Genomic DNA, 20,934 nt, shown 5'->3' on the forward strand with positions numbered 1-20,934 from the left:
AGCAAACGGAACGCCATTCGCATCAATTATATATGAGTGGAAACTTTTTAGGTAATGCCGCACTGCTGCTTTTGCTTGATGCATTGACAGCCAGCATTATTTCGCTGTCTATTTTCGTTTTTGAACGAGTGATTGCAGCTACAGAAGCCATTTGCACAGCCCCTTTCACGGCTTCATCAGCCAATGAATTCCCTTCAACGTGAACACCATCACGTTGGTGACTCAGGGTGTGTATCACGTGAGTGTTCTGTAGTCCATTTCGCAACTGAACCTAGTTGTTCCCAAAGCAATTTGTTCTTGAATGTGCCACCTTTTGCATCTTTGAAACCATTATGAATCCAATTCAGTAAAGATTCATTGTAAGATTGAACACAGTAAAAAGAATCGCACACTATCAGTGTGGGGAATTCGCGGTCTGTATTTTCAAGTGCCATTTTAAATGCTTGTAGTTCAGCTCGCTGAGTTGTACAATCTCCTAGAGATTGGTTTTTTGTGACCATTGGTTTGAATTTGCCATCTTGCATGCGACCTTTAACAATAGCACACGCTGCACTGTAAGCTTGTTTACTCCCCGTAGCGGGCTGTGCAGATCCGTCAGTATAAATTATACATTCGTACTGGTCAAGAAGGAGAATTTCAGTAGGCAGAGGACATTCGTGTCCATATTGCAGGAATTCTTGTGTTTTTAAATATGGATCAAAAACGTATTCAACATCAGTTGCAGCAAGAGAATTAACCCATTGTATACATCTCGGATGTAAAGCTTTTGCATTTGGAATGCTAGCCTTTGTAACTGCCTCTAGGACTGGTACAGGAGTCACAACCATAATGCGTTTCCCCTGTGCTAGGGCTCTTTCTTTTGCTACAGCGGTTTGAAACTCTGTCAGAATTTATTCTGTAGAAGTGAATTTCATTTCTGCTTGTGTATGCAAGTGGGATTTGTATGCAATTGGTACTTTTTCACCTTCGTTAAAAGTTAAGTAGGTGAATCCACATTGACCCGGAATTATTTGGATCACTAAGTTGCGTACGTTTACGCGTGTTTGCATGTATTTTGTTGCTAACATGTCTGTTTGTAGTGAACACAAAACTTTTGTGTGTTTTTGTGTCCAATGTGTGATTTTAAAATCAGGTTTGATTAATTCGTAGAGAGGTTTAACCCTTTCTGCGTAATTTAAAATGTAAGTTCTTCCAAAATTCAGGAAACCTAGAATCGGTTGGAGCAGCGCACACTATTCTAAAAAGTTGGCTGCCAGGCTTTTGCCTTCACTTGATAGTTCATATCATAGGAAAAGGACGTTGAGGTGGGCAATTCTTGAGTTTTTTAAAGTTCAATTTGTAACCCTCTGAGGCGAAGCCCAATATTATGGTGCTCACCCTGTTCAAGTGCCTATCCAGGTCATCGTCTGTCAGATATATATCATTGACATATGACAATGCCTCGTCATCATACGTTTGTAGCAATTCTGTTACTCTTGCTCAGAATAACCCCGGGCTGTTTTTGAATCCCTGGGGCAGTCGTCAAAATTGATGGTGCGTTCCCATTATTGAGAAAGCGGTCAAATATCTGCTTTCTGGTGCAATATTTTGACCAAAAAAAACATTTGAAATGTCTAATGTGGTTTTATATTTTTTACGCACGATGTTATTCACTAATGCTGTACTGTGTGCATTTTGCACTGCAAATGTTTTGCAACAAGAATTTAAGTGTCTGTAATCCAAAACTAGACGATATGTATTGTCTGGTTTGGAGACAGGATACAAAGAATTGTTCATTGATTAGGTGCATGTTTCAATGACTCCCTGATATTCAAGTTGATCTAAAATCTCCCTGACCTGTTTTTTAGCTTCTTGCTTAACTGGGTACTGCCTTTGTGCAGTCGGTTGATTTGTTAACTGCATTTTATAGTGAGGTGAGTCCTCATCCAATCCTACATGATTTTCATACAGGGCTGGGGCTTGGGCTACTGCCCATTTCCTGGCTAATGTATATTTTAAATGAACTGAAACATGGTTGGAAAAGGCAGGCATAATGATGTCCTCGCCATGTGGGCATTCCCTGACAAATTCTGGTGGCCAGTCCTGTTCTGCTAAAGGTATATCATAACACTTTGAACGATGCTCCCAAAAGAGTGCTTTCACTTTTCTTGGTATGTCTCCCTCCATCTGGAGTGTTATTTCATATACCTATGTGGAGAACTAACCCTGGTGTCTACAGTCTCAACTTGTATGTCTTCATTCAAGTCTACTGTCTCCAGAAGTCCCTTAAGGTTCTGGCGAGCTATTGTAACTTCTGCTGCACTGTACAGCATGGTCTGGGCCCATTCTCCGTTCTTGAGTTGGGTTCTCAGTATTCTCGGTATGTCTGATCTTCAGACCTGCTACCTTTTTCTTGGAGAATTGAGGTTTTGCTTTATTTTTCTGAACGTGTTGATCATCTTTGGACTTCTTCCTTGTTTTCTGACCGTCCTCTTCTTTCGGATGTCTGTGATGATAACTGTCAGGTTTTTTCAAATTATCACTATTCCTGAGGTTGTACCTCCTTTCAGAGGGCTCCTTCCGTGGAGGAGTCCTGCCTCGGAAATCAGAACGCTTCTCTTTGGATATTTTCCCACTTCTTTTTAGAAGAGGTAGGAGTGTTTTTAGGAAAGACCTTATCAGGACTTTCAGACAGTTGTGGTTTTACTGTATATTTCTATTAACTTTTGTATGTTATTAAGTAATTTCTTGTCTGACATTGATTCAATGTCAGGGTCAGGTGTATAGCCGGCTAAAATCGGCCATGTTGCTCCTCATCTACCTAGCTGACCGAGCCTGGTAATGTGATTGTAATGTCTTAGGGCGCCTTTAAACTAGAGCTCATGCTCCTGGCATGTGAGTGGAATTTCAATATCCTCGAAAGGAATATATTCCTCAGGTGGGTCATCTTCTTTATTGAAGTGAAACAAGTGTGTTACTGGATTTGATTCTGGGAATACTTTCCATGAATAGAATACCTCTGTCTGGGAAAATTCATTTGCCTCTATCACAAAAACTGCTCTACCACCTCTTGGTGTTAGGCCATGTTTTATAAGTTTTAGAGTGATGGCTCTCCTTAAATTTGGATGGATGATTATAACATCCTCGTCGGTTTCTTGAAATCCTGTATGATTAAAAGATGCTGTTACTTGGTCAGCCGCAGCTCCACCAATATCAGTGTTTGTGCCGTTTTCGGTAATTGTTTAATGAAAGCTTCAGAGCAAGTTTCAAGTAAAACAAAGATAAGGTGCGCAATATTTTGGAACACTGTATCCTTCAACGTTGAACAAACCAAACAGCTAATACATAGGACTTTCGTCCTACTCAGCTATGGTGGATATTAGGTCTAATGGTGTTTTATGAGTAGAGGGTCTCTGAGAAAAGCACGACTGAGTTAATTCAGTATCTAGCGTTAAATTAGTGCCTTACCAAACGGTTGGGCACCATGTAATGTAGTTCCTATATCCCTGATAGGCTCTGCGCATTGGAAGAACATACACTATAGATTTGACATAGGACTAAGGTCAGTATGTCTCTATCGAGTATATTAAACTTAATTACTTGTGGGTGCCAGCTAACTCAGAGATCACCAGAAACTTCTCGAATATATAAGAAGGGATTAGTCTCTGACAACTCCATAAACATGACAACCTTGTTTCCCTTTAGAATCGGAACAGTCTCAGAATTGTGGAAACAATAGATAACAGTTTCACTCAGTCAATCGTGCATGCTTCGTTTCTACAGAGTTGCACAGAAATAGAGAGACGGGCGTTTCAATAAAAGGGTTTATTGAACAGTCTTATTTCTCATGCGAGAGAAAGAATTGCTACAAAGTGCAAAACTGTAAAGTACAATATGTACGAGGTTAGCAGTAAGATAAAATAATACTGCAATTGCATGGTTTGTAGCTATGACATATATTAATCAAAATACATACATAAATACCATAAGCTAAAATGTGATACTCATCTGATGCTTCTAAACTGTTCTACCCCAGTGTACCTAACCTAAGTGCAGTACGAGGTTTGAAGTAGGTGCCATTTCTAAAGTATAGCTAGCTATATTTTAGTTTAGCCAAGAGTTGCCAAATATTTCTCTAAATTCTAGTCAGCTCCATGCCTTAGAATGGGAGAGGTTGGAATCTCTTTTCTGGACTTGATAGTCTAACCCCTTGCAAGGGAAGTCAGAGAGCACTGGAGCTGGATTCTCTGCGATGAGGATGGCAGCGTCAGGTCAGTGCATTAGGCTGGAACTCGATCTCCTTCCGAATTTGCCGTGCCGAACTGCGTAGTCTGGGTCGGATTGAATCCTCCGGAAACCCTAATTTCCAGGGCAAGTGCTGGTATATTTATACCTAGAAGGTGTCTAGGAATGTCAGTATTGATGTAAAAGTCGGGCTGTGTCTAAATAAGGGCCGAATTTCTATGTCCAAAGAAGGGCAATGTGAATTGTACCTATATAAGGGCATAAATCGGGAAACCAATATACGGAATCTAAATCTGTACACAACAAAACATCTAACATTCCAAGAAATGATTTTCAAAGACATAAACAAATTTCAAGAGATAGAAAACTCAGCAATTCATACCAAACAGAGAAGATAAGACATTTTAACAGTAAAATGACATGTATATACCAAATAACTATAAAGAATATAAGATAGAGAATAAGGAACAGAAAAGAATTAAGTAAAACGTAAGAACAGTAATGCAATAAGAGAAAGAAATAATGAAGGAGAAAAAAACCCTAGCAAGAGAGGGAAAACAGTAATGACAGAAAAAAGATTAAGCAAAACATACCTATAAAGAGTAGTATTCAAAGAAGGGGTGGGGAGGGATGAGGCGACATGGAACAAATGGTACTTCAAGAATCCACGGGGAGAGCACGAGAGAAGCACAGTATATATTACATAAGACGGGAAGACCATTATCGCTGATTAGATACCTGCAAGAAAAGTAAATAAATGTTAATGTTCAATACTAATGATAGCAATTTTGAAGGCGAAGAAGAGTCCTGAATGCTCAATATTGGGCAGAAGAGAGTAGATTAAAGTATAACAAACATAATATGTAAACATCTTAGCTCTGAACCAAAGATCTTAAAAAAGATTATATAAATGAACACCACTTTGGAAACAAGTGGTCCTGAAGTGTCCACATTTTCTATCTTGCAGGCTTTGATGAAGCTCTTCAGTTTCACAGGGTCTTCATATGTAGTAGTCTTCTTTGTATAGTTAACCTTATACTGACAAGGGTGGAACAGGTAAAAACGAGCTCCAAGTGAACGAAGATCAGTTCTCACATCCTTAGCATAGTCTGGGGAGAAAAATCAAGAATTTCCTGACCAAGAGATACGTTTCATTGACTTGAGTGCTGCTAGGAATTTAAAGAGGTCAGTATATTCAAGAAAGTACACAATAACTCCTCTTCATTTACGTGCGGTGGAAACAGCTGCTGACTGATGACCTAATCTATGGGGACATTGATTATTAAGATGAGTATCCTCTGGCATGTTTAAAAGTTTGGAAGGAAGGATTTTAGAAAAGTGATAGGATCAGAGCCTTCCGATCCCTTGGGCAAACCATAAAGGTGGAGATTATTCCGTCTACTTCTGTTTTCAAGGTTCTTGACATGTTGTTGAAGAGTGGAGACCTGGTTTTGAAAAGAATGTATTTTGCTGGTAGCAGAACTGAAGGATGCAATGTTCTGCTCTGCTATGTGAAGCCTTTCCTCCATTTGGGAACATTTATCGGTAAGATGCTGCAGTTTAGAATTGTTTACTCCATAAATGGCCCCCAACCACATATTTCTTCAAATAAAAGCTTAATGGAAACAGCTGGAAGAGATTTTGTAGGGGATGGAGGATTCTTTTTCAGGCGCTTAGTAGTAGCTTCCCATGTAGCATACAAAACAGGGGTTCTGTTGGAGCTAGATGAAGAGCTTCCTTTATCCATAGAAACCAAAAACTCCTTCATGTATGAAAACTTAGAAAAAATGGTGGAGTTCTTAATGAACTTATGAGCCGAGGGTGTTAATGAGGAGTTCACTTTTTTCATACGTCCCATAGAGGTACTGAGATATGGGATAAGAATTGTTAGAATCACAAGCGACACCAAAGCCTGCACCTCAGTGCAAAAACATACACTCCGAAGTTATAATGGAGGGAAATATAGAAGCACTGCCCATATAGACAATATTTATGAGAGAGAAATCACCATTATGTCAAAACGTGAAGAAATCCATTGAGGAGACAGAAAGGATGCAGGACAAGAAAAGCCCAAAAAGCAGGAACAAAGCAAGATCAAAGTATCTTTATTATTAGCAGGCGATGTGAAGAAGAAGTGGTTGTTGGGTCCTTTAGTAACTCCCTTCCTCCAAGTGGGAAAGCATTCCTTCGTGCATATGCCGAGCACACAAAATGGTGGGCAGCACCGTGAGGTGAGCCTAGCTGTCAACCAGAACAAAGGCTGAGCAGCAAATTAAAAAGCCGTGTAGCGGAGAAAAACAATGTTGGGCATCTCTGCAGCTTTGTTACTCAAACTTGACATGCTGAGGTTGCAGGAAGAGCTATAATAATGCTCACATCCCGCGCTGACCCGCAGAGGCCTACTTGGGCGCTGCCATCTTCTTTGAGCACCTAGCTACGCCCCCACTCATTACAGCTGTTCCTAAAGTGGCCATATTGCCTCTTATATGTGAAATTACATACCCATCCTGATCATAGAATAGCAATAAAATACCAACATATTTACCTGAACTTTTAACTTCTAGACTGGACATACAGAGCAGGAATTTAATGCTTGCATTCAGAATGCGGAGCTGAGGTCAATTGTTTCGGTATTAGATTTTATGAGATTAGATTATGCAAGTTCAACAGTCTAGGATTTTATCCAACCCAAACGCTGTGGCTAAAGTAAACCCTGGTACTAAACATTACAGACATTTCCCTGCTGTGTTCATCAGTAGCTAGGTGGCTAGACCATCAACAAAATTCCTTGTTTTTTCCACACAATTCCTCACACTTGCTTGCCATAGTAGAGGGGCCTTGAGATATACGTTTAAGGGGGACTGTGTGCACTTTCAGGTTCTGTGACTTTAAACACCAGCATTCAGAAAATATTCAATTCCATGACACTTTTCTCTGATTGAACTTCTTATTTCTTTCTCTGCAAGTGTCTTTATGAAAGCTAAAAAAATACCAGTTGATAGATATTCTCTACCTAGCGCTTTCTGATTCTAGTTTTAGTTTACACTTTCTTTTTAGGCAAAACCATTGACCTCAGTACTGGGCTATCTTTTAATACTGGAAACACTGTGCAACTAAGGGAATCTATAGCCAAATAGATATTGTGTTTTCTCCCAAATTGCTAATGTTTCAAAACAATTATGTTGCATATGTATTGCCCAAAATGTATACTTACAATTACATTGATTTTCATGTATTGGATATGTTAATAATTAATTCCATTCTTTCTGGAATGCCCCTTGGACCTGATCTGCACAATATAAATCCATCCCAATAAAACAAAATGCATAAAAAGTGATTCTGGACGTATTCAGGGATGCAAGATGCAAATACCAAAATCTGTTCTATATCAACTTAATATGTACATTAAAGAGTGCTTATTGTAAAATGGAACTGGCTGGGTCCTCCATGGTAGTGCTGCTGCTGCTACTGTGACACATGTTACTCTTACTGGCACTGTTATAATGGTGACAGAATTGTTTTTTGAATTGTTTCTTCAACAAAATTCTTCTCTTAATTGGTATTCTTTATTTTCTTCTCTGGCATGTTTGTATATGGGATCAAGAGAGTAATGTGAGTACTCTAGGAGATTACCAGCGAAGATAGCAATCATACTGAATTCCAAACAGCAAGGGACAATGAAATAATAGTCAAGGTACTCATCATGAGGCCTGCATCTCTATTTACCAACTCAAAAAAAATCTTTGCAACCCATCGTTCTGTCCTGAATAGTGTAACTTTTCCCTTCCTAACTATTTCCCTTCTTGAGTTAGATTTACTAATCAATCAGGAATTAACACGTATGATTCATAGATTGCACATTTAAAACATATTATTATGTTTTGCAATGTGATAATCATAATCAAGTTTTGCTTCAATATACTAACCCCTTGCGCCCTCATGACGGAACCACGCCGTCATGAGCCACGGGCGGCGTGTGCTCATGACGGCGTGGTTCCGTCATGCTGCGGCCGTTGGCGGCCGCTCCTCCCACGCAGCTCTCATTCCTCGCCTGTGCGGGCGAATTAGAGAGTGGGCGGAGTCGTGATGGAACCAGGCCGTCATGAGCACAGCTCGCCCGTGACTCATGACGGCATGGTTCCGTCATGAGCATGGCGGCGCCGCGCTCACCCCTCACCCCCCCAGCGCTGCGGCGGAATTTGCGCCGCAGCGAAGGGGTTAAAGAATGTGATCTAGTTGCTGCTTGCTCTGTTTTACATCACTTGTTATTTGTTGGACTTGGCCCATTCTGCAGGGTCATCCCCAAACATTTTGCCTTTACCCTTCTGTTTTCTGAACCCATTTTTGCTGGCTTTAGGACATAGTGCAGGGATATGTTAAGTATCCCATTTTTTCACTGCAGCCAGCAGCACCCACCGCAATGTAAAACCTAGGTATTGCGACTGCCGTGGTGGTGGCTGCATTGTAATGCCCCTGGCAGGACCGCCCACAACCTGTCAGGCGGTCCCGTTTAGGATGGGGTGGCAGGCAGACGAAAGTCTGCCTGCCAACCTAATGATCCCTTATGTGTCTTTTTTATTGTTGCTGTCCAAAAGAGCATAGTCTGATAGTTAATTGTTTAATATGAAGGTTTTTAACAATAGTGAAATAATAATATAAAAAACTGAACACATATAGGCAGGTGTTAGAGCGGGCCTTCATGCTAGGTGAAAGCAAGACATACCGTGCAGAATCATATTACTGGCTCTAACTGTAGGCTATCTGGATGTGAGGTATTTAGTCTTCAGATGTTGAACTTATCAGTGCAGCTGGTCCTGAAAGACAGGGATAGAAGGCCTTGCTATTATATTGAACATAAGCCCTATTGTTCAAACAGATATGTAGGTGTCAACTTACTGAAACTCAGAATTGGTTTTAAGTTCTGCTGTGCTAGAATTAGCTTAGTACTTAGAAGTCACAGAATGGGGGTAGAGTTGCTTTAAACATGTAATTTCAATCATGTTGGAGTACTTAATTTTATTTACGCTTTAGGTAAACCTTTATTGTGGTTACAATTTACATCATGTGTACTAAATTTAGATTTTAATTTTAAAATAAATCTTCAAAATAGGCTCCTCATTTTCTAGTGCTCTTGTTCGTGTTATTCATTAATGAAAGAGGATTTTGAGTTCCACTGACCGCCCTTTGATGTCTCAAAGTGGTGAATGCTACCAGAAACAAATCACACTTGGATATTGTTCAGTGGTTTATGGGGTGGTAGCAGGTCAACTGGTATTCTGTCTTTAGTTGCCACATTGAGTTAGTCTATTGCCAGGAGGTTTAAAAAACGAAACTCTGTGATTCTAGAACAATCCAGAAAACGTATCAGTTATACATTGCGTTGTGGGAATTCTGCAGTGCCCAACAAAACCATGATGCTGAAGACTTCTTTTGGTTTCACTCTTTTTTTTCAAAGGTACTGTTTGTGTGATATTGCAATAAACACTGGTGGGAACCAGCATAATCAGGCCTGATAACTGCTACTCCTCCCACCACTAAGTTATGCACATTTTGGCACCTCTAAATAATGGCAATCCAGTTCTGCTCTTTGCTTTGATGACCAGGAAATGTATTGCCTCCCTTACACTAGAGAAAGGAAAGATATCTTTCAAACAACTGTTTATAGCCTGTAAATGAAGCCACATATTAAACTATTTGCTGAAAAATTCTATTGTGTTTTTGTGAGTGTGAGAAAAGGGTATACTAAACAACATACTAGGCTTGCTAAACGAATGTAATTTTTAACATAAAGCAATCACTGCAGAAGGTTGAATTAAGGTGTGTGTTCCTCATTGGTAATGCACATAAGATGTTGCTAATTTGGTTTAGGACAGCATTTTGTTAAATAATATTCTCATATGATGAAAAAAAGAGAATATTGCCCATCCACAGATTGCTAAACTTCTTCAAAATGTTTTGGTCCAGTGGTTCTAGTACTTTATAGAATAGTTCTAATGTTCCCTTTGCCACATTCTGATATCCTGGATGTTCAACTAAACTCAGGTGCTCAAGTTCACATGACATGCTTTATCAATACATATTTTAAAAGAAAGCCTGTTTTCAGATTGCCCCTACCCAAACTATTCTTCTAGATCTGGTTGTATTTCAGAATATCTGGCGCAAAAATATTATACTGTCAAAATATTGTTACCTAATTATTGAGGAGCAATTTGCTAATACTTTTGGTGTCCCCGTATACCATTCTGCAATGCTCCATTGGTCTTTAGGGATTTGTTATCAAAATCAAATGCCTGTAAGAAGTAGGAAGTTACAGCTGCAAGAATAATGTATTTGCGCAGTGAAAAGAATTTTGCAAACTTTTCCATAAATGTTATCCCTATCTCTTTAGTAATTTTCACAGAATGTGTATTTAAGTGTTTTGAATTATTGTATGTAACAGTTATATTTAATTTCAGCTCTGCCGAAGAACCCCTGAAATGGCAATATGCAGATCAGTTTGTGTCTGAAGCTGGGGTAAGATGCATTATTTTATTTTTCATGGCAGCATTATAACAAATAATGTTCTCATTTTATAAATGTTTCAATAATATATTGTTTCCTTTATGCTTTTTCCAGTTATTCTAGATGACTACACACTTTCTACAGTAATTGAATATTGATTTCTATTATTGCGTTCTTCATATTTAAGGGCCTAGTGTACATCGACACAGGTTGCAAATAGTGAATGTGAATGATGCACAGACTTTTAGTCCTATTAGTACTTTTGCAATGCCAACTATGTCCTCATTTGGGAAGACATGAAGGGGAGCAGGCAGTGGTCCTGTGCACCACTGTTAGCGTCTCCCAAAGACACCAACATGATTTCTAGATAGGAAGCTGTCATTCTGGGGAATCTTCCCCTTTGCAAATCAGTAACTGCTCCAGCTCAGGAGTAACTGATCAATGTTTTGTGATTGCTGCTACAGTCACAAACCATTTATAAACATTATTGTGAATCACAATGAGGAGGGAAATGTCCCTTTCACGCCCCCTACTCTTTGCAATTTCAAAAGAGTCTCAAAAGCTATTTTACCAGTCTGTTTTTTGGCTCATAAAGTACTAAAGGTATATTGTGATTCATTGTTTTACAGCCTTACAGCCTGTAATTTTGTGTATCGCAAGGTCTGTTGTTGGAAACAGTGTCGTACACCAAGTCCTAAATAACAATGCAGCTGAAAACAGGATTTTGAGAGCTCAAACAACATAGATTTAATAAGGGTTATTGAGATCTAATGTATATGCTAATGCTCAGTTACCTTTCACTATATCTCTTGAAAGCAATGAACTTTCTTCAGCCAGTCCAGCTACCTGCAATTTTTTAATCTGGTCTATGTATGTATTTATTTATTTATTTGATCCATAAAATATTTGACTTAGCAACAAAGCAAGTGAGTACTCTACAGGAGTGACTTTTTGAAGAAGAAGGGCGCTGGTGGGCTGGCCCAGAGTAGAACAATGGGAGGATAACGAGAGGGTAGGGGCTTGAGAACTCTTTCGAGGAAGCGATAAGGAAACTATAAGTGAAAGGAGTATTGTTTGAAGAGAATTTACAGGTCTTTCTGGAAATGGAGAAGAAACACCGCCTGATGGTTTTGGTCTTGGACAATGTTCCAGATTCTGTGTGTGTAAAACAAGAAAGATTGGTGTCTATTTCTTTTTCCTTCTTTCAGTTTTTCAGCTCGAGCCTGGATAAGCTTCTGCTGTCTGTTTTCCTTTTTCCATCTGCAGCCTTGATCTTGTTTGTGAGGAATAGAGTGGTGTCCTTTATTTAAGTGACAGCCTTGTAGGGGATGCAGACTGGTTTTAATTTGATACATGCTTGTAGGAAGATCCATTATAATTTTTTAAGGGACTGGGTAATTCTTAGAAATTAGTGAAGGGCTTTGACGAGATTGGCTGTAGCATAAATGGAGTTCTTCTGTGGTGCTAGGTGGGTTTCTTGGAACCCAGTCATTAAGACACAACCACTATCAAGCTGGGACAAGAACAGTTCCCTTCTTCATGCAGAATAGGATCAGGTAGAGCCAAGTGGTCTTTGTTTTGCACGATGTTCATCTTGAAGCTGCAGTTGGAGTTAAGGTAGAAGCACCAAGAGTTTGCAGTCTTGATGAGACAACAAAAGAAACCATACAGATTAATGTTTAGTCTCATACCTGTGGTGTTGCCTGCTTGTTGTCATTGGTAATGAGTGCAAATTCTGTCTTGGAATTGGTTTGTGGATAAATGAGGAAATATATGCTTAGGTGTTTATGATGCAGTCATTTGTTTAGCTGATGTCCTGGCCAGATATGATTTACAGGTACAGCTGGGTGCTCTGTGTACATTGATGGGTATTGAAGATCTTTTATATCTGGATTTCTAAGCATTTCTTGTGAAGGCTGAAGACTAATGGTGAGCAGTTGAAATTTTGAGGGTCACCAAGGGGTAATTAATATGCAATTGATACGGTTCCAAATGCGAGGGAGTCCTTCTGGGCCCACTGGTGTATTTGTTCTGCAGGTCTCCAGGTAGTTATTTCCTAAGAGACTAGATTCATGCTAAGAACCATCAATCATTCTTTCAAAAAGCTCACTGCCTTCCCCCAAAAATATTCAAGTAAGGTTTGAAGGTGATATTAACTCCCTTGTAGTCAGAGGAGTCTATTTATGTGTATTGTGTAGGTAGGACTGCTTCCCAAATATATTTGTGTTCCAACATTGTAGTTTGTAGTGCAGTTTCTTTCATCCAATAGGTACGTGTTGTAACCTTCACCATGTAGGGGTATGGGTTTCTCTCAGAGGCATTTAGGTTTTATCTTGGCTGTCGAGATTTGCTTTTTTTAAAATCCGTTTACTGACTTTTCTTGACCGACCCACATTTTAGGCATTGGAATCGTCTAATCTGCGTCCACTGATCGTTTTGGCCAGTGTTGCTCTATATTTTTCCTTAAACAGAAGTTGCAGACTCAGACACTAGATCAAATAAAAATTCAGTTGTCCCACATGAAATTTATTTGGTGAGTCATTTTTTTAAAAACTCTGTTTACACAATTAGTATTTTATTGAAAGAGTACAATGCAGGTACTTGGTGCAAATGACAAAGAGATGGAAAACCAAGAGCCATATTAATTCTTAGAAAATGCTGTGGTTGTGGTTTGCAAAAGTCAACATGGCAAGACTACCAAATGGGTCTCGGCAAGTTGCTTTATGTGGGAATGCTCTCCACAGCATGCCTTCAAGCTCGAAGAGCCAAACAATATGCATAAGTGAAAGCACAAAACAATCCAAAGCAATGCATGCACTTTCAGACAAACTACACAGTGATTAAATATCTCACCTTGTAAGTCAGAAAGAGAATGGAGGCTTTTATATCTCAAATGGTAACATAGATATATCAATGGTCCTGGAAGGCCGATTAATAATACCACGGAATTCAAAATTTAAGTTGTTGAATGACAAAGCTAGATTCAGAAATATATTCCTTCTCTAGAAAGCAGACAAGGTACACTGCTACATTAGCTCAGCCTGTAGCCATTTTATGAAGAGCTTAGGACATGCAGGATTAAATAGGTTAGAAATGTAAAGTCTAAATTGATTGCTATCCCATTAATGGTAGCAATGTCTTGAAGAAAAAGAAGAGGCAATATTTTTTTGTGCAGCTGAAAGAAACTAATGTATACAACTGCACTCACTGCTGATGAAACAATATGACAGAATAAAAAAATAGTCTGGGATGTTTTATTTTGCTGTCAATGGGTAGAGCAAGATCAAGTCGTATTTGAAGACAGATTGTAGACTTAGAACACATTTGAGAAAAAAACGTTTTCTGGATCTATGAGGTTGAAAGTAAATCACCTAAACCCACACTATTCCTTTTTCAGGCAGCAGTGTAGGGTGATGTCATTCATACCTATAAATGTGCGTAATAAGCATATGATGGGCATAAAATCCGACACTCATAAAGGATTTGGAATAGATGGGCCCCATACCTCCTAAAAAGCACCATTGAAGTGGAGTAGTCTTGTGAGACTCTGAGAAAGTTAAAACTCAATTTAACCCTCTAACTGTTTTTTGTTAATAGGTCTATGAAACACTTCACTTCTTTGACTGACATTGTAGACAACCTATGAATGATAACAATGTATTTCATGAATGAAGCTGAGAGATCCATCATGATCAAAGGGATCGAATGACCTTCATCTACAATTCTAAATAATATTTCCAAAAGTCCTTTTAGAAGTGTTTAGTTACCATACCCTGGACAACAGTGGAAATAAATTAGCAAGATGATTGAGAAGGATCATAGTGTGGTAATAGGATAAAAAAATAGAATAGAGGACTACACTGACAATGTGCTTTTTTTGTGTTGAAATTGTTTATTAGCATTTATTAAATATAAGACAATAAAAGCAATAAATTACAGAAATGTGCAATATGATAACATAAATTACATTGGAATAATGCATAAAGTTAAATATATATGGACAATGTGCTTTTAAACAAAGCTTAAGGGAGTTAGAGTTGAAGTATCTGCTATATGCTATAATATTTTCAATTAATGTTAGTGATTAGAAATGACGGAAGGATTGTAAGAAGCTAGAAGGGTGACAGTCAGGTGGTCTGTAGAGGATTGCAATGATGATGTTCAAAGATTATAGCAGTTTGTCTTGAAATTCGGTGACTAGCAGGTTGTCTTGGAATGTGGGGAAGGCCCAAGGGTGAAATTGCATTTGTTTATGCACAGTTGTTTGTCTCTTCCAGTGCGAAGAGATTTGTAGTTTGATATTAGAATTACATAATATATCTAGAATTGCCCCAGTAGGATGCTCATTTGAGGGATAAGATAATGTTCTGGAAGCAGAGGAACCAGCAGTGGAGATGCTGGATGGAGAAACGAAAGAAGTGGTTTCGAACCTGTACTAGTTGGAGAAGAGCTTATTGAATTTGAGTTTTCCTGTGTAGCAGTAGTGGTAGTGCCATATGTGAAGGTGACAGAGGAGGGAAGGAGCAAGGAAAAACAGCAACTCGGGGTAAAGGAAGGCTCAAGAATGAGAATATCATATACCTTTATATGCAAGACTACCTTTCCCACAAAATATGCAAGTGGGTTTGAATAGAATGCTATGATTAAGTCTTCCTTGCCTAAAATTATTTGCATCTTTCTGTCTGTCAATTCTCTTAATTCAATGTGTAATAATAATCATGTTGTACATTTTTGCTTCAGGATGGGAAAAGTAGCATTGCTGGTCTTGCATCAGTTGGTGGAAGAGAAATGAAGGAGAAGAAAGTGTTCATTAGTTTGGTGGGCACAAGAGGTCTAGGATGCAGGTAAGAACTGTGCCTGAACACATTGAATGCCAAATATATGCTATTGCAGAATCACTGAGATTTCTTTTTAACTTGCCCTCTAGTTGCTTTTTTTATTATTATTTAAGCCATCTGACATTCCCTGTGTTCAGGTCTGACATTACCCCTGGCAATTTATGAGGATAAACCAGCAGTGGAAAGTCAGTTTTCTCTGCCATAACCTCACTGTGGTAGGATTGCAACTTTGATATTCCTGTTTATTTTTCAAATGATTGCGACACTTTCAAAAAGGACTTCCTTGTCTTTCAGTTAAGGGGATGGTGATATGGGTATATTCAGATCCCAAACCAGAAATCCCACCAACACCAGGCTTTAACAGTGATGCACAGTGAAATAGTTTTGGCTTCATGTAATCAGTGGTTAACAGCTAACCAGGAAGCAGGCTTTTCTCCTCTGGTGCGATACTGGAGTCAAAGGGGCATGGGGCAACAATAAATGATCCACTGATTTCAAACAATAGAAAAATATGACAATGAAAAGCCAATATACAAATAAAAAATGAACACAAATTTGATAAGCACAAATTCTTGCAGACCAAAGATGCCCAACCAGGTTACGAAAATTAATAACTGCCTGTAGAATAAAAAGGATGGGCAAAGATTTAGGAAACAATGTCATCCGCGGAAGACGACAATTAAAATATCACGATTAATGTGTAAATAGTAGGGTGCACATTTTCAAAGGAAGCGAAAATATAACTGGTGCCAACCCCGGCAACAACCTAACCAAAACTATACCTTATCCAACTGGCCATGAAGACTTCATCTGGTATAGTGTTAGAATGTTATAGCCAAAATATTGTCTGAGAAAAATATCAATGCCTCACCGTCATTTACAAAGATATCACACAATTAGAGTTAATGGGAATATGGGAATTTTATACCCATTGACAACGATAATTTTGTAAATGATATTTCTGTGAAGCAATATTTTTTATTTTGTCATAAAATCCTTCATCCTGCCATAATTTTCTTGAGGGCTAGATGCACTCCCAAAGAAATGTTGTTGGATGAACTTACCAAATGAACTAGAGCTACATAGACACAGTTGTTTTGGGTCAAAATCCTCCCATCCTAAGTGTTGGTGGCCGTCTGATAGTTAATAAAGTTGGTCCTTTATTTCCAGTAAACTTTGCAGTGTGTGCTCATTCAAGTGAATACTGTGAATAATTTGGAGGCCATTTAGACCTCAGTTGATGGTCCACCAGCGTGCTTGCAGGGTACACTGTCTGCAAAACTCCCAGTTCACTCACTTTAGTTACAGTAAGTAGAACTGTCATGTTTTGCTCGTGGTGCCTCCACTGGCTCTTGAGGTGGAAACGTTTGACTGACAACTCAACTTGACATCAGACAATCAGTCAAAGTACCTGAGCCCCTCTATTCTGACATATCTTTTTCCTGTTCGGGATCACCAGGGAAAACATGGTGGTCCAGAACAGACAAATAAAAAAACAGGCAGAAAACTCCCAGTATATTAGGGACTTTTTTATTGTTTTTTTAAGAGCAAACTCTAAGTTTGGGATCTTGTTTTTGAAAAACAAACAACTGTATGAATGTGCTGAAATTAATGCTCACACAGCAAGATTTCAGGGAGTTCAGAGGAGCCGCTGTGGCAGTGGTTCCCCTAAAGATCTTGAGATCTGGGCAGGCGGAGATCTCTGGGTGTGGTGGGCTGTTGTCACCAAGGTAGCAGAGCACATTCCTCCGCTGTAACGGTAGAATAGAGTATAACTCACCAAGGACTAAATAAGCCCTATAATGTGTACATTGTGTAATATACTGTCAACTCTTGGTAGGACCAGAGCCTGATCGATGTACGCAGGACCCACTGAACAGGCCTCTTTACATGATGGTTACTGAGTTGCTTCATGAAGGGAAAGGGAGTTTATTTTTTTGACCCAGTACTATAGTTGAATTTCAAGTCTTAAAGGGCACATGAAGAAATAGGGCAAGAACAGGGGCTGGAGTGTTCGAGCTCTTGGGTACACTCCTTCTGTACCTCATCTTCCAAAACCCCTGGAAGCTCTCTTTCTGGTTTATGGTAGTTAGCAAGCTTGGTGCCCCATGATAAATTATATCATATTGTGAACGCTCCCAGAAAACCAATGTATAGCTTTTCCTTTCCTTACTACTTAGGAAGCTGGCAAGAGACAAGTGCAGTTCATTTACCTGTATTCGATTCAATATACTTTATTCGGTTTGTTAGAACAACCATAAAAGCATTTACAGAGTTAAAATCCACAATTAGAATCATGACTGGAAATGCGACTAGATGATGTACTATACCTAATATCAGTCAAGTCAGCATATAACGGGGTGAGGATTTATTAACTATAATCAGATAATCTTGGATTCCTCTTTTGGATTCAATTGATTGATAAAATTTAAAACTTGATTGTTTCTCTATGGTGCTCTTACGATTTTCTTTTTTGGATAACAAAAAGGAATCCTTGTTTAAAGAAGCCACTTAGCCTGTAATATCAGTAATCTGGATATTAAATAGCTTGCTATATGTATCCATAATATATGTTAACCGCAGGATACGTGCTTTTTTCTCAAGGGGTAAACACTCGTTGTAGGAGAGTAGGATCTGCACTTATGTTGCCCCCACTTTTGTTCTGATGTATACACTGGTTTATGGCCATAGTCTGGCTGGGTCCCTGCTAATCAGGGCTCCAGTCTCTCTATTCTCTCTAAACGACTTTGAGTGCATATTAGATGCACTAGTGATTGGATACTGTGGTACCTTATGAGCCCCTAGTATATGGTACCTTAGGTACCTAGGGCATAGGTACTTCACAGGCCTACCAGGGGCTGAAGCATGTATTATGCCACCCCTGGGAAGCAGACTAAATCTGACACCACAGGCCTGCTACTGCAGCCTGGGTGAGGTAGTGTTAGCACTCCTCACAGTGGTATAGGTTTCTATATCTCACCATACACACACATATAAACCTATCAGCCACCCCTATGGCAGGCCCTATCAATCCTGAGGGCAGGGTGCTTGGTTTACAATGTGAGGGGGTGCCTCTGCATGAGCAGGGCCCCTGTGCAGCTACCAGAGTCTATTCTCTACGGCTGTTTGTAGATGCGGTTAAACCATATACTCTTAAGTGCATTATAATCCTAACTTTGAATGACTGCATCAAAACATGTCGTGTTTGGATTCAAACAACTTGGAATCATACCCCCACATCAGGTAATGATGTGGGAGCATGATCCCACCCTTCTAGAGGGGCCAACATATACCCACTGTAGTAAAACGACAGAAATCTGAAAGAGCCCTGGCATCACAAAATGGATGCCACCAGCACAGACACTGGGCTGCCCTCTTGCTGCTGACTGAAACTCGCAGTGGAGGAAGCCCAACAAAAGGCATCCTGTCACAGGGAGGTGTGACCACCTTCCAGACAGGATTTAGTGTATTGGAGCTGGATGGGTGCACTTCTAGAGTGCTTTGAAGTCATGCACTGGGGGAGCAGTAGGCTCCTCTGTGCATATGCCAGCTCAGACCGGTTCAGGGGCTACCTGTCCCTGCTCTGGTGCGAAACTGGACAAAGGGAAGTGGGTGTAACCACCCCCTACCCTGACCCTCCCAGAGGAGTGGTCATAGAACTCGTCCCTCCCCTATCACCAGTATAAGATAGCAAACCTTGCCATTGCAAAACAAATAACCCTGGATGACACTCTACAAAGAAGAATCCTGGCCCTTCGACGTTCCACTACCTTTGGAAGACAGAAAAATCTCCCTTGGAGTCAAGGAGTGACTTCCCTGCTTGGCAGGCACCAAAAACCTTAATCAACAGTCGCAAACTTTCCCGCTCTCGCTGGAGTTCGAAGTCCCTGCAGCCCTGGAACTGGATTTCCTGACTTCTCGATGGCCATTGTGAGTCCCCAGCAGAGCTGAGGGGAGTGGACCCCACAAGTGACGTGGAACAGCAATACCCGGGTACCGTACACTATTGTCGAGTGCAACCCCTTCACGCCATTCTACAAACTTGTGCATTGGACCATTTGTGGCCCCAGCCTCCAGCAGATTTTGCAGCGAAAACCAGAGGCCTACCCTATCCCGAGTGACCGTGGGCTCCTGTGAAGCATTTCCTCAAGAGGCGTCTTTGTGATCCTTTGCTCATTGGCTTGTGGGTCCCCTGAAGACTTTCTTATCTACTCAAAGGGCTCCCCTGGTTGCTGCAGGCCTGTCCTCACTCACCTTCACTGGGTGAGTCCCTCAGACCTTGCTGATCTAAACCATCGACTTTCTTCACTCTACACAAGACTTGCTGTTGCCAAGGCTTGTTGGCTCCAATTTGGTTGCTGACACCGCAGTCAGCTGCAGACGTTGTGGGACACTCCGAATCCAGCTGCTGGTCATCGTCGATCCTTCCTGGACCTTGTGAGTGAAGAGTCAAAACATCCTTGATCACCTGAAATCACCCGACATCCGTGGGCATCCATCTTCCTGGCCCCGGGTCACTGGCAAGTGACTGTGAACACTGTGCCTTCTATTTTCAGGTCTTCAGCATCTAGAATCCACCCTTGGATTCCACCAAACACATCTTCAGTCGACGCAAGCAGCAAATCTTCTTTGGTCTCCATAGAAAACAGCGACGCGACCCGACACCAAAAGACACCTATGCACCCGGCTTCCCTGGGTGAGGTAACTCGTGCACTACGGTGCCCTAGTGTGTGTTGGCCCTCGAATTACTTACCTTGTAAGTGGCTTGCTTGTAGACTTCCTCGAAGTACCCTAAAACTTTAAAAATCAAACGCGACTTGCTCCATTATAATCAATAGGGAACCCGCGGCTGTGTTCTCACACTGCATTCGTCTCCCGTGGGTCGATTACTTACCTGCTTTCACTGCAGTGGTGAAGCCCCAGCGATTCAAGTCGACTTTCCTAACCCATTTTTTTAGTATATGGTCTGGTACGCCCCTAGGGCCCCAGCCATATTTGTGCTTAACTTATTGTGAAACGTTGATATTTGAATGTTTTCCTTGTAGAGTGTGTCTAGAAATAGATACATATATATTTGATATATATACCTGTGTGGTGTCCTTTCATTTGGTAATTCAAGAGATTACAAGTTAAAACAGGCTGCTTTACATTCCTCTGAGTCTTAGCCCGAAGGCTGCTCTCCACAGCTACCACTAGGATAGCTTTCTTTAAAAGGTTGTCTTAAACCTATCTACCATAAGAGTCGAATTGGACTGGTGCAAGGTGGCCACTATAACTTGTGACCAGCATATGCCAGGCCAACTTCTCACACTCGTTAATAATAGATCTAGTAAAATTGTCTCATCTTTAGCCCATATCGATCTCCATACCA

At 40.2% G+C, this 20,934-nt stretch overlaps 1 protein-coding gene across 2 annotated transcripts in view; it reads left to right on the plus strand.

The window, feature by feature from the left end:
* Positions 1 to 20,934, plus strand: part of USH1C (USH1 protein network component harmonin) — a 739,024-nt gene that overhangs the window by 329,050 nt on the left and 389,040 nt on the right. For both annotated transcript variants that reach the window (XM_085648065.1, XM_085648066.1), the window contains exons 7-8: positions 10,680 to 10,737; positions 15,466 to 15,569. In XM_085648065.1, coding sequence (XP_085504191.1) covers positions 10,680 to 10,737; positions 15,466 to 15,569 — 162 coding nt within the window. The remainder of the gene's footprint in view (positions 1 to 10,679; positions 10,738 to 15,465; positions 15,570 to 20,934) is intronic.

This window comes from Triturus cristatus, chromosome 3_2, assembly GCF_964204655.1.
Source record: "Triturus cristatus chromosome 3_2, aTriCri1.1, whole genome shotgun sequence".
NCBI lineage: Eukaryota > Metazoa > Chordata > Amphibia > Caudata > Salamandridae > Triturus > Triturus cristatus.